Genomic DNA, 13242 nt, shown 5'->3' with positions numbered 1-13242 from the left:
AGAGGTAGCAGGCTTTCATTTGCAGCAGTAATTATAACTAAACTTAGCGGTTTTTTGTTTTAATTTGCAGACCAGAAAAAAGAAAATTAAAAATACGTTATAAAATAGTAGTCTATTTTAATAAGATGTTAAATATCACTAAAGGAACTTCAGAACCAGAAGTGGATGGAATTCAGGAAAGCCACATTCTATTCAGATATTAAGAAAACCTGTCCTATGTGTGAGCTCAAATTCCTCTACCTATAAAGTGGCTATGCTGCTTGCTAATTTCAGAATGCTTAAGCCATGAATTAAAAATATTTTTTGCAAGATAATAGCCTACTTTACAGAAGGAAAATCTTTCTTTGATTGCTGGTTATTTTTCTAAAGTAATATATTCCATAGGAAAAATCCACGTGGCTAGAAAGATTAGTAAGAAATATAAAATCAGTAAGATCTGAATTTGCTTTGAATAGTTAGCTGGATTTAAGGAAGTATAAGCTTCCTTTTCTTTGGTGGGGTGGTGAGGGAGGAGAAGGAAGGAGGAGAATGAAGGAAGGGGGAAGCTGAACCAAGAGGAATTTATCTGCAGCTCTGAAACCAGTCCCCAGGATCCCAGCCCTGCTACTAGACTGTGAGCACTCCCAATGGCGAGGTCATGCACTGTTCACTCTGCACCCTCAGCAGCACAGCCACCACAGGGTACAGGGTAAGTGCTTGAGAAACGTTTGATAAATGAAGAATTAAATAGTTCTTAACATTGTTCTAGGCAGTAAGTTACAAGTAAAAGGATCTACTCTAACTCTCAGTATTACACTGTTAAACTGTACTGTGGCTAAGAATAAAAATGTGTTCACTAGAAAACTTGACTTTTACTTAGATGAATCTAATAGTGAAATAAACAAATTACATAAAAGCAGACATGTAATAATAAAGAAAAAAAACTGGAATTCAAGCACTCCTAGCCTCAGAAAGCATAGGAATCAGAAAGGATGGACCCAGGCTCAACCAAAGGAGAAGCCTGCCTGCCAAACATAACCAGTGGGTGTCGGAAATTCTCTTTATGACCACTCCCTCCCCTTCAAAGACTATTTTCTTTAACAGTCCTGCCCCCTCAGTGTGGGGGCCCCCCCCGGAAGGGTTTTTGTAAAAAACACCTTCTCAGTTCTAAATTAGCTTTGGACAGTTCCTGGGATTCTCAACATGATCGTTTAGCACCTCATTAACAAGTCTATTACAGGAATTAATCCAAATGAGCCAAACTCAATTTTAATTAAACCTCAATCTGCCCAATGGGCTCTCAGTTCCCCTCAATACCAAGAAGTACAAAAAGTACAGTTTCTACAAAGAAAGTTATTTCTGTCATATTACAATCTATCAGTAAGATGCACCTAACTAGCTTATTTTGTTGCATAATTTTGCCATTCTGGCTTTAATATTCAGCTAATCCCTTGTGGCTCAGCTGGTAAAGAACCCGGCTGCAATGTGGGAGACCTGGGTTTGATCCCTGGGTTGGGAAGATTCCCTGGAGAAGGGAAAGGCTACCTACTCCAGTATTCTGGCCTGGAGAATTCCAGGGACTGTATAGTCCATGGGGTAGCAAAGAGTCGGACACGACTGACTGACTTCACTTTCACACAACAACTTACTTTAAGAACCTATCCATCCATTTTCTAGTATTTCTGGATCATGTGTGCATTCATTTGTTCAGCAAGTTTATCAAAAAGCTACTAGATTTCAGACACTAAGCTAGGTGCTATGCTTGTTACGGACTGTGTCTTTGGACATCAAAACACATGAAAGCCCAGCTCTGGAAAATGGAAAAACACAATTTTAGTTGCTTTGGCCAGACATTTTGCCTTGATTCATGAATAGATCTTACAGCTACATTTCCATTACTGGATGTAGATTAGTGATGTGTGAAGTAAAATCTGGAATTTCAAATGCCTTGTGCAATTTGTCAGAATTTCCTCTATTTTTTTCCTACTCACCAGCCTGTTCCAACTTCACGTGTCCACTCAAGAGTAAATGCACAATTCCCCACCACTGCTACCTTACTGTGGCTCCTAGGGAACATGGCTCTCAGGATCTACTCATCATTCTAGTCATACGGTTTGGAGAGGAAATGCGGAAAAAACTGGGAGAAAGAAGAAAGGCACGCTCACAGTGCAGGGTAGGGAAAGGATCTCAACTTGCCCTGCATGCTGCAGCTTTTCTGAAGGCTCTACACTCCTGTCACCAAAGAATAACATGTCTTTCCACATGAAAGATGAAAACATTTATCAATAATCAACCACAGACTACTTGAGTGCATGTTTAAGCCTTACTTTCAACCTCAAGCAGGATTATTTCCATGGAAGTTATTAATGTACTCTGGAATCTAAAACAAAAAGGTTTTAATCATAAAAGTAACATATTCAATCTGGTAAAATAAGATTCATTCCTCCACCCAGTCACCTCCATTCCCACTCCCAGCAAGAAGCTGCAGGTTCTGCTTCAGGCTCTCCTCATGGCTGGTACAGAAATGCCAAAGGGCATCCTTGCCCCTCTGCTGCTTTTTCTGTCACTCTTGGATGGTGTCTAGGCAAGGCATCTATCTGGACTCCTCCTTTCCATGTTTTGTCCACTAATCACCACTACTTGTTTGTAATATTACTAATTTAAAATTTTTCGTAGTGGCTAGTTATCTTCATAAATTTAAAGACTATCTTTTTGGGGAGGGCATGCTACACAGCTTGTGAGATCTTAGTTCCCCCACCAGGGAGTGGGAGGCACCAACTGTTGAGTAAGGTAGGCTCAGAATGTGCTGCACAACATGGGCAATAGAGCCAATATTTAGTAATAACCATAAATGGAAAGTAAAATTAAAATTGTATAAAAGATGAAAAAAATTTAAATAAAAACCTTATTTACCTTTAAAAATTGCAATGTAAAAGCTTAGAGATTTCATTACACGTTTAGTATTTAGGACTGGGACACCAACAATGACATCTAGCAAGTAAGTCTATTGATTTATACACTTTGAAGAAAACACTGTGTTCAAACATTAAGCATTAGCTCTGTGAGACAATAAATGTGTGAAACTATAAACTTGTGAAACACAGTTTTTGGGAGAAAAAACATGTATCAACACAGAGGCATCATAAAAAACAGCACTTCAGTTTGTTGTGAAAAATGAATAGCATTGGGTGACAAGAGGATCAGCATCGTCAGAGGTACCAAACTGGTTTAAATAAGAGTACAAACAGGAAAAGATAAGGTTAAAAATCAAACTACAGATTTGACTTCATTCTATGAGCACCTAGGAGTTACTGAGCACCGTTATCCTCTGCTTTGGCGTCTTCAGGCAGACAACGACAGAGGGTTGTAACAGGTGGTACAGGAGAGACTGGAGAGAAGGCGGTTACGAGCGGTGCAACTGTTTAAGAAACAGGGAGTCAGGGCCTGAAAATAGTCACGAGGCAGAGGGAATAAGCAGAAGTGGCAGACAGAATCAACAGACTCTGACTCAGATATGGGGAAAGGCGGCTATGATTCCAGACCTAAAGAACTTGAAGACAGCCCTATACTATACTTAGTTGAGACGACGAAGAGGGGATACAATGAGAAAAAGCAGCATAACTTCTGCCTTTTTCCTGTTAAAAGGCAGGTAGGCTGAATCTTAATTACAAGGAAACACCAGATGAACCTGAATTGAGGGATATTCTGTATCATAACTGGCCTGTAATTGTTAAAAGTGTCAATGTCATGGAAGTTCAGGAAAGACTGAGGAACTGTGGCTGAAGAAGACAAGAGAGACGAGAAAGCTCAGTGCAACGGGTGACCCTGGCCCCCACTCCACACCCTCGGGACACGGCCTGAGGAACAGACAACAGCAGCGTGCCACTCTTACTGACTGAGACTAAGCGACAGACAGCATGTTCACATTAGTTAATTAAATAATATTCATGTATTAATGCAAGCTTCTTGCTTTGACCGGCTGTATTATGGTCACGTAGGAAAACGCCTTTGTAGGAAGTACACACTAAAGCACATGGGATGATGGAGCATAAGATCAGCCATGATTCAGGAAAAAAAGTATTTTTGTGTGCTGTACTTCCAATTTTTATGTAAGTCTGTGACTGTTCTACAGATAAGAAAAAGATTTCAAAACATCGTGCTAACAGACATTAACGCTGCCATATGACTACAGGTCTACATCATGAAATCTAGGGACAAACATTTTAAACTATTGTGACTTTTTTTTTCATAATTTTTAGCTCTCTTCCCCTGCTCCCGGTTCCTTAATACCAACTGGGAAAAGCAAGAACACCAAGGAAGATTAGAATGTTCCTATTTTTCCCTACAATTTCCATTTTTTCCCCAGAAGTTGTAGGAAGTTTCAAAAACAAAACAATACATACATTTAAAAATGAAAGACATAATGAAAGATGATCTTTGTATAGAAACAAGAGACCTGCAAATGAACAGGGTCCATACTGGGCCAAGAAAGAAAATAAATACTTTAGTAGAGATCATGTATGAGCCCCTTAAGTTGCTAAATCAGTCTCAAAAGTGAAATCTGCCACAAATTTATGATCATATACAAAACGCTAACAATTCCAGTAAGAGAGTAGCTTAGAGAAGAGAGACATAAATTCATGATCTTAAAACACACACACACACATATCTTGTGAATAAAATGTCTTCAGAAAAGTGAATCTGGGTCTCAAAGCAAGGGTGTGGTAATGAAACCAGAACGTGTAGGGGGGAGTACAAGTGGCCCAGGGTGAAAGCAAGCCAACAAACGCTGTGCTAACTGCAGCTTACTCGGAGCCTCTAGTCCTACACTTCTCTGAATTATCTGAAACTGAAAAAGGAGGAAAAAATAAATGAAAAAGGAAATCAAGTTTCTGGTGACTCTTCTCTGTCTTCAGTCCCGTCTACAATGGAATTCTGTTGGCTTAGCATCCTCTTTGGTGAGGGAAAACTTCTAGAGTGGCCCCACAAGAAGGACTGTTCACAGTGAAATAAGTTTACACAACAGAGAAATTAAAGGTGTGCAAGTATATAAAACTATTATGTCTTACAAAAAGGAGAAAATATTATGTCAAAAATGAGCTATTTCAAATAATGCTTAATACCTGTATGTCTGATAACAAAGTCAGAAAATTATATTAAGCACACAAAAAGAAAGCCAGCTTCTTATTCCTAATATTCCCTTAAACCAACATTAAATCCAGGACTAAGCACTAAGCTCTGACATTACATTATCTTTGCCCCTCTTATTCCGAAACAGAAATCATATGTGAGGTATTTGGGCTTCCCTGGCGGCTCAGCTGGTAAAGAATCCACCTGCAATGTGGGAGACCTGGGTTTGATCCCTGGGTTGGAAAGATCTCCTGGAGAAAGGGAAAGGCTACCCACTCCAGTATTCTGGCCTGGAGAATTCCATGGACTGCATAGGGCTGGTAAAGAATCCACCTGCAATGTGGGAGACCTGGGTTTGATCCCTGGGTTGGAAAGATCTCCTGGAGAAAGGGAAAGGCTACCCACTCCAGTATTCTGGCCTGGAGAATTCCATGGACTGTATAGTCCATGGGGTCACACAGAGTCGGACAGGACTAAGTGACTTTCACATTCACATGTGAGATATTTACCATTAAGTAAAGAAAGAGTTCTTTCATTTGCAACATCAATAGTATTATGTAAGTTTCTTCTGTTCATATATGGGTCACACTTTGCTTCCCTCATTTCCAGTTCACTGCACTACTGAAATTCACTCAGAGAAAAATATCAGTATAGCTCTTAAGCAAATCTGATCTCCAGACAAATTCCTTCAAAAGATAAGCATGGATATAGTATAGTCTGTACTTTTCATGAAATCTGAAGGGGCTATAAAATTCCTAACCTCTGGGAAACAGGCCACAAGTCTGTCTATATTAAGCAGCCCACAGAAAACTGTTCAAGAATTTGAGTTTGGTACTATACAAGGCAAGAGAACCAGTGTGCCTGTGTTTTCATATCAACCTAACACTCCTATAGGATAAGACTCTATCTGTGACCCACCTTGCTCACCCCCCCTCATGCACTCCATCTATACGACTATGCTTCTGCCACAGTGGCCTCCACGCTCCTGCTGAACACAGAGTCATCTACATCTCAGGGCCTTCTTGCCCTGGATTTTCAGGGCTAAAGTTTCACCTCCTTCAAGGGCTTGATAAAATCTTACCTTCTCAATGGCCACCCTATTTAAAACTGCAAATTGCGTCTCCAGAACCCAACATATACTTTCCTCCTTCTTTCCAGAGTACTTACCACTTTTTGGCAACTGTGTAATTTATTTCCCTTATTAGAACCCCAGAAGGCAGGAATCAGGGGGTATTTTATTATTTGATGAATCAGGAGTGCCTAGAAACAGCACCTACCACACACTGTGGGCACGCAAGTATTTGGTGAATGATTAATAAAACTTCCATTTCTCTATGACATGGTAATCTCTGGGATTAATACAACAGCCCACTATCCTCTACATCCCCTGCTGCTGCTGCTAAGTCGCTTCAGTCGTGTCCGACTCTGTGCGACCCCATAGATGGCAGCCCACTAGGCTCCTCTGTCCCTGGGATTCTCCAGGCAAGAATACTGGAGTGGGTTGCAATTTCCTTCTCCAATGCATGAAAGTGAAAAGTGAAAGTGAAGTCGCTCAGTCGTGCCCGACTCTTAGCAACCCCACGGACTGGAGCCTACCAGGCTCCTCCATCCATGGGATTTTCCAGGCAGGAGTACTGGAGTGGGGTGCCATTGCCTTCTCTCTACATCCCCAGTGACCCCCAAGTACACAGCTCATTCAAGTGATCTGCTTGGATGTTCACTGTCTACGGATTCTGATTTACAGAGTGTAATATTAATACGTAGTGAGATACTCAATGTTTGCAGAGTTAATGGGATTCAATGTTCTGAACACATGAGATTAAGTCTCTCTCAAGGCAGGTGACTTCTATTATAAAATCACATCAGGTAATTAATTGCAGATACCTCTTTTTTAAAGGTTACCTTAAAGCGCAGTGAAAAGGCTACTGCCAGATTCCACCTTTTCTTCTTCAAGGACAATGAAAAGATGCGTTCAACAATGCCATAAAAGTATTACCCTAACCCACTCAAATCTAAAAAAAAAAAAAATCAGGCCCAACTTAAATAGGATGAGGTAGCAGCCTGTATAAGAAATGGTATTTTTTACTGGGGCTTCCCTGGTGGCCCAGACAGTTAAGAATCTGCCTGTGATGCAGGAGATCTGAGTATGATCCCTGGGTCAAGAAGATCCCCTGAAGAAGGGAATGGCTATCCACTCCAGTGGAGAATTCTCTTGCATGGAGAATTCCATGGACAGAGAAACCTGTTGGGCCACAGTCCATGGAGTGGCAAAAAAAAAAAAAAAAACTAACTACTTTTGGTTAGAATTTTATTATCCTATATTTTGAGAGAAACAATGTAGCCAACAGAAGTCTGTCATACTAATTAGAAGTTTTAGGGACTAATTTTAAAATATATTATCTAAAAGCTGGTGGTGGCAAGTTTTAAAAATGGCCACAAGTTCTTCAACCTGCCTCCCACTTGAGGTGGAGTCTGGTCCCCTGTGCCCTGCAATCTGGACTGGCCTTGGTGACGCGCTCTTAACAGCAGATCAGAGAACATTGTGGGGTTTCAGCACGTCCTTTGGGAATGCATGCTCTCTGCAGCATCCTATCTGGTCACCAGGCCATGAGGACTCACACCACATGGAGAGGATAGCTCAGCTGAGTCCAACCTTCAAGTCATGCCAGCCCAGGTGATGTGTGAGGGAAGACGTCTCCAGGTGTTCCCAGCCCCCAGCCATCAGTCTTCCAAGTTCAACCCAGACACTGTTGAGCAAAGACAAGCCGTCCCTGACTGAACTCCTGACCCACAGAATCTGTGAGCATAGTTAAGATAGCTGCTGTGTCACACCACTAAGCTTAGAGGGTGGTTACAGAGGCAACAGATAAACTGGAAAACAAGTGCTAACCCAAAGCCTTTATCTAATTATCACATTTCATTTTCTCTCTACCAGTAGAGCCTAGACTTCGTCATTTAGCACAGATGAGTCATTTATCCAGAGGTCACACATCACTCGGATCCATGCTCTAGGATCGGGCAAAGACATAATCCAAGGTAACTTTGATAACTGTTAACATTCGTTTTTTAGTCATCTAAACCTGTATCAAATAACTAGATAAATAATAGCTATGTATATACATATACCTGTCTGAGCAGAGACACGCATACACTTACATATACGAGCACATATGTATACTCAGGTCAAAGCACACTATTTCCAGCAATACCTTATAAGAAAGAAGATAACACTGTAGTTCTATTAACAGGGAGCTTTTCACAAAGCTACACGCAGTGTTCACAACATTACTGAATTACTTTCTAAATGATCAACACTTCCAAGAGCTAACAACAATGTATGTATCACAGATCAGAAAAAATATTAAGGTGAAATTCTGATTTAAGAAAACAGGCTCAAATCAATGAAAATGAGATGCACTACTTTCTTCCTGTTTCTCAATGCAAGCCAGATCAATCGTATCACAAAATATTACATAGCTGAAGACTGGAGATTATCAAGGCTGATAATGTTTTACAAGAGTAAAACTGATTTTAGAAGCATTAAAAAAGCAACAAGCAAATGTATATCTCATAGTCACAATGGAGATTCTTCTCAAAGTGAAAAAACAAAAACCCCAACTGCTCCTCTTTTATTATAATGTTTCTATAGTCAACACTGCCCTCTAGTGATACAAAATGAAAGTCAAGTATCAGGAAGTGAACACTGTTCACTTGAGGATGTTTTAAGTCAGGGCATCTAGTTTGGACTACAAATCCTACCAAGGACAGAAAAAATAGATTCAGGATGACCTTTATTAATTATTGTATGTTAAAGTAGAAAATCATTTAAAAGGCATTAAATAAAGGACACTAATTCATGGAAACAGCAGCTTTTATATACTATGGAAATGAAACATCACTACCCAGTGAATTATTTACACCTTCACATGAAATTATACAATTCAAGACCCTGAAGACTTATCACCTAAGACTTACCGTGAATACGTAGGACAGTGAGATTAAAGCCTCACCGTCTATAGACAAGACAACCATAGCCTGGGGAGTCAGTGGAGCCTGGCTACAGTGAGCCAGGCTAGTTGTCCCGGCACGTGCAGACACAGTGAAAAGTGGCCATAGACACCAAGACCTCACACACCCGTCAGCTCTGCCCAGAAGTATGCCTGTTTCCTCATTTTAGGAAAAAACCTCAAGAAAACAGAGCACGTCTGGCGGCTGAGTACTAACTGAGTCCAGGAAACTTTCCAGGGAAAGCAGGCCTTACCGAGGGTGGTGCCATCCTGCCCCATGATGCACTTCATGGCAGTGATGATCTGCTCTGCCACAGGCGGGGACAGCGACGCAGCGTACACCGCGCTGTGGGAATGCGTCCGCAGGTAGTCGATCAGCGCCTGGGGACGGCACAGAGGCAAGTCATTAGAGGCCGTGGGTAGGTGCACTGGCAACCTCTCTGCCTTCCGCCCAGGTGAAGGAAGCCTCCTCCCTTCAACAGCCCTGACTGGGGACGTCAGTCAGAGACACAAGGCCCACCACCACGGGCAGAGCACACTGTCAGCAACAACTGGGTTAGAAAAGAAGCAAGAGAGTTCCAGAAGAACATCTACCTCTGCTTCACTGACTACGCTAAACCCTCTGACTGTGTGGATCACAACAAAAGGATCCGCATTTGTTGGAATGTGGAAAATTCTTAAAGAGGTGGGACTACCACCTTACCTGCCTCCTGAGAAACCTGTGTGCAGGTCAAGAAGCAACAGCTAGAACTGGACATGGAACAACGGATTGGTTCTAAATTGGGAAAGGAGTACGTCAAGGCTGTATGTTGTCACCCTGCTTATTTAACTTATATGCAGAGTACAGCATGTGAAATGCAGGGCTGGGGGAAGCATAAGCCGGAATCAAGATTGCTGGGAGAAATATCAATACCCTCAGACATGCAGATGACACCACCCTTATGGCAGAAAGTAAAGAACTGAAGAGCCTCTTGATGAAAGTGAAAGAGGAGAGTGAAAAAGTTGGCTTAAAGCTCAACATTCAGAAAACAAGATCATGGCATCTGGTCCCGTCATTTGATGGCAAATAGATGGGGAAAAAAATGGAAACAGCGGCAGATTTTATTTTCTTGGGCTCCAAAATCATTGCGGACAGTGACTGCAGCCATGAAATTAACAGGTGCTTGCTCCTTCGAAGAAAAGCTATGGAAAACATAGACAGTATATTAAAAAGCAGAGACATCACTTTGCCAACAAAGCTCAGTATAGTCAAAGCTATGGTTTTTCCAATAGTCATGTATGGATGTGAGAGTTAGACTACAAAGAGGGCTGACTGCCAAAGAATTGATGCTTTCAAACTGTAGTGCTGGAGAAGACTCTTGAGAGTCCCTTGGATACCGAGGAGATCAAATGAGTCCATCCTAAAGGAAATCAGTCCTGAATATTCATTGGAAGGACTGATGCTGAAGTTGAAGCTTCAATATTTTGGCCACCTAATGCGTACAGACAACTCACTGGAAGAGACCCTGATGCTGGGAAAGACTGAGGGCAGAAGGAAAAGGGGGCAACAGAGGATGAGATGGTTGGATGGCATTACCGACTCAATGAACATGAGTTTGAGCATAAATTCTGGGAGACAGTGAAGGGCAGGGAAGCCTGGCATGCTGCAGACCACGGGGTTGCCAAGTGTTGGACGTGACTGAGCAACTAAACAGCAACATGCAACGCCCTTAGGCTTTGTTCTGTTTGTTATTTTGGCCATCCTGCACAGCTTGTGGGATCTTAGCTCCCCAACCAGGGACCGAACCCACACCCTCAGCAGTGAAAGTGTGGAGTCCTAACCACTGAACCATTGGGGAATTTCCTGTTTTGTTTTTTAAACATGCCACAACATGGAAGGATGAAAAACTAGTTTTAAAAAAGACCTCAATTTAGAGAACATATAATTTAATATTATAAACAGATTTACAATCCTAAATTAAACAAGAAAGTGTTTGGATTGCTTTTAGATATGACTTACTTCTAAGTATTACAGAAAATATCATCTGCATCTTACCCCATGCCTGCAAAGCCCATCCTTACATTCCTGAGTAAGAGAAAGACAGTTCTCTAATGTCAATTTTAAAGACATTAAACATCCTCCAGATACACAGAGATTTATAAAATGATATAAATGTGGCAGAAATTAAACAGAAATTTACTGGTTTTTTCCTAAGATCATTAAAGCTATCTCACTGAATGAAAAAAAAAAACAAAACCAAAACCTTGTCTGCCAGTAAGAAAAATTTCCAAACAATCAATTATATATCCCTATTCTCTGATGCCTTTTAACTTCACTAAGTCTTTAAATAAAATGTGCATACAAAGAAGCTTATGTTTCAGACCCAAACCAGGAAACACAAAATGCAACCAGGAAACAGTGCAGTGTGTTACTTCGAAAATACAAAATACTGTACAAAACCCAATATAAAAAGGTAAATATATTGTATCTTGATGCTCTCCCAGAGTATTATTTTTCTATCTTTTGGTGTAGCAACAAATCTTACCAAAAAGCAATCAATTCTCCAAAGTAAGCCTGAGATAGTCTTTTCCTAATAACAAAAATTTAGGGCAAAAATCCATCGAACCTGACCAAAACCAGTGAAAATGGGGTTTCTCTAAAAGGAATCAATGATGAAGAGAAAGTCCCTGTTTTAAGATTCTCAGGGTCAAATTTTAAAGAGAAATTTAAGTACATTTAGAGTACCGTGCACAAATACTCGACATACAGTGGTTTTTTCCTAACATTGTGTATAGATTTTTTAAATAACTGTTTTATTGATACACAACTCATGTACTATAGTATTCTCTTTTTCACAGTGTGTAATACAGTGTCTTTCAGTATATTCACAGAGCTGTCCAACTTTCATCACGATCTAATTTTAGAACATTTTCTTTACCTCAAAAAGAAACCTCGTATCCGTTAGTAGTCACTTTCCACTTCCCGTATCTCCTTTGCCCCGGCAACCATTAACCTATTTCTGCCTCTATGATTTGCCTATTCTGGATATATCATATAAAAGAAATACTGTAACTGGTGAGGTTTTTTGACTTCTTTAACATAATGCTTTCAAGGTTATTTCCACATTATAGCACGGGCATGTATTATTTGTTAAGCCCTTGCTACAAATGTGAGCCAGGCACACTTCTCTCTGTTTTACTGATAAGGAAACTTAAACATTAAGTACTTTGCCCAAGGTCTCACAAAGTTAGGAAAATACTCAAACCCGAACCTAGGGTTCTGTCTCCATGGCTCAACCATTCCCACCATGCTATACTGATTTTCAAATACCCCGGAGTTCATTATGTAGTTTTTGGATTGGCAAAGACAATGCCCTGCAGTACACCAGAGCCAGCAAAGTAATTCTTTCCTTCCTGTCTTGATGCTCACCCAAGACGCATTTGAGTCCAAGAGTAGGGGAAGAAACTGGTCTTCTGTCCCACTGGCTCCCATGATATGCCTGCTGTGTCTGAAATAGCGAGCACAACTCAGGCTCAACAGAAGACTGTGCGAACGGGCAGCACCCTGTGTGCTCTTTCATACAAGAGGGTATTCTGTCCTCAGACCAGGATGTGCTTTAGAATGAAGCTCCAAAAGGAAGACAACAATGAACAGAACCCGCCTTTGGTTTATCAGAGGCACTGAGAGGGGAGCTGAAGTCTGAAGCCTGCTGGCACCAGGTACCTGATCCACAAACAAATTCAGGATGTCCACATCCAAGTTCGGGACTCTACCTCCTCAAAACTTAAATCTAGTAGCCAGGGCCTTAGTGTACCTTAACTGCTCGATTGTCAGGGCCCGTTTACCTTCTTGCCTCCGATGTATCCTCCAGAAGCACCAAAGCTTTTTGTGAATGTTCCCATCATGATGTCCACATCCTCAGGATCCAGGCCAAAGTAGTCCACCACGCCTCGTCCTGTAGGGCCCAGAGCCCCGATGCTGTGAGCTTCATCTAGATACAAGTACGCCTTGTATTTCTTCTTCAGGGCAATCACTTCAGGAAGGCGAACAATAGACCCCTCCATGCTGGCAAAACAGGGGAAAATACACACACACACGGAGACTTTTTAACTCTCAAAACCAGGAGGTGGCCACTTTATTGTTATA

General features: G+C 41.2%; 1 protein-coding gene across 1 annotated transcript in view; it reads right to left on the bottom strand.

Annotated features, from left to right (window-relative positions):
• SPTLC2 (serine palmitoyltransferase long chain base subunit 2) overlaps positions 1-13242 on the bottom strand; it is a 100732-nt gene that overhangs the window by 38283 nt on the left and 49207 nt on the right. The window contains exons 8-9 of the mRNA XM_070378445.1: positions 12942-13161; positions 9371-9497 (exon numbers count right to left, since the gene is read on the bottom strand). Coding sequence (XP_070234546.1) covers positions 9371-9497; positions 12942-13161 — 347 coding nt within the window. The remainder of the gene's footprint in view (positions 1-9370; positions 9498-12941; positions 13162-13242) is intronic.

This window comes from Bos mutus, chromosome 10 (genome assembly GCF_027580195.1).
Source record: "Bos mutus isolate GX-2022 chromosome 10, NWIPB_WYAK_1.1, whole genome shotgun sequence".
NCBI lineage: Eukaryota > Metazoa > Chordata > Mammalia > Artiodactyla > Bovidae > Bos > Bos mutus.
Note: the sequence above shows the minus strand (reverse complement) of the source record. Positions and strands in the feature narration are given on the sequence as shown.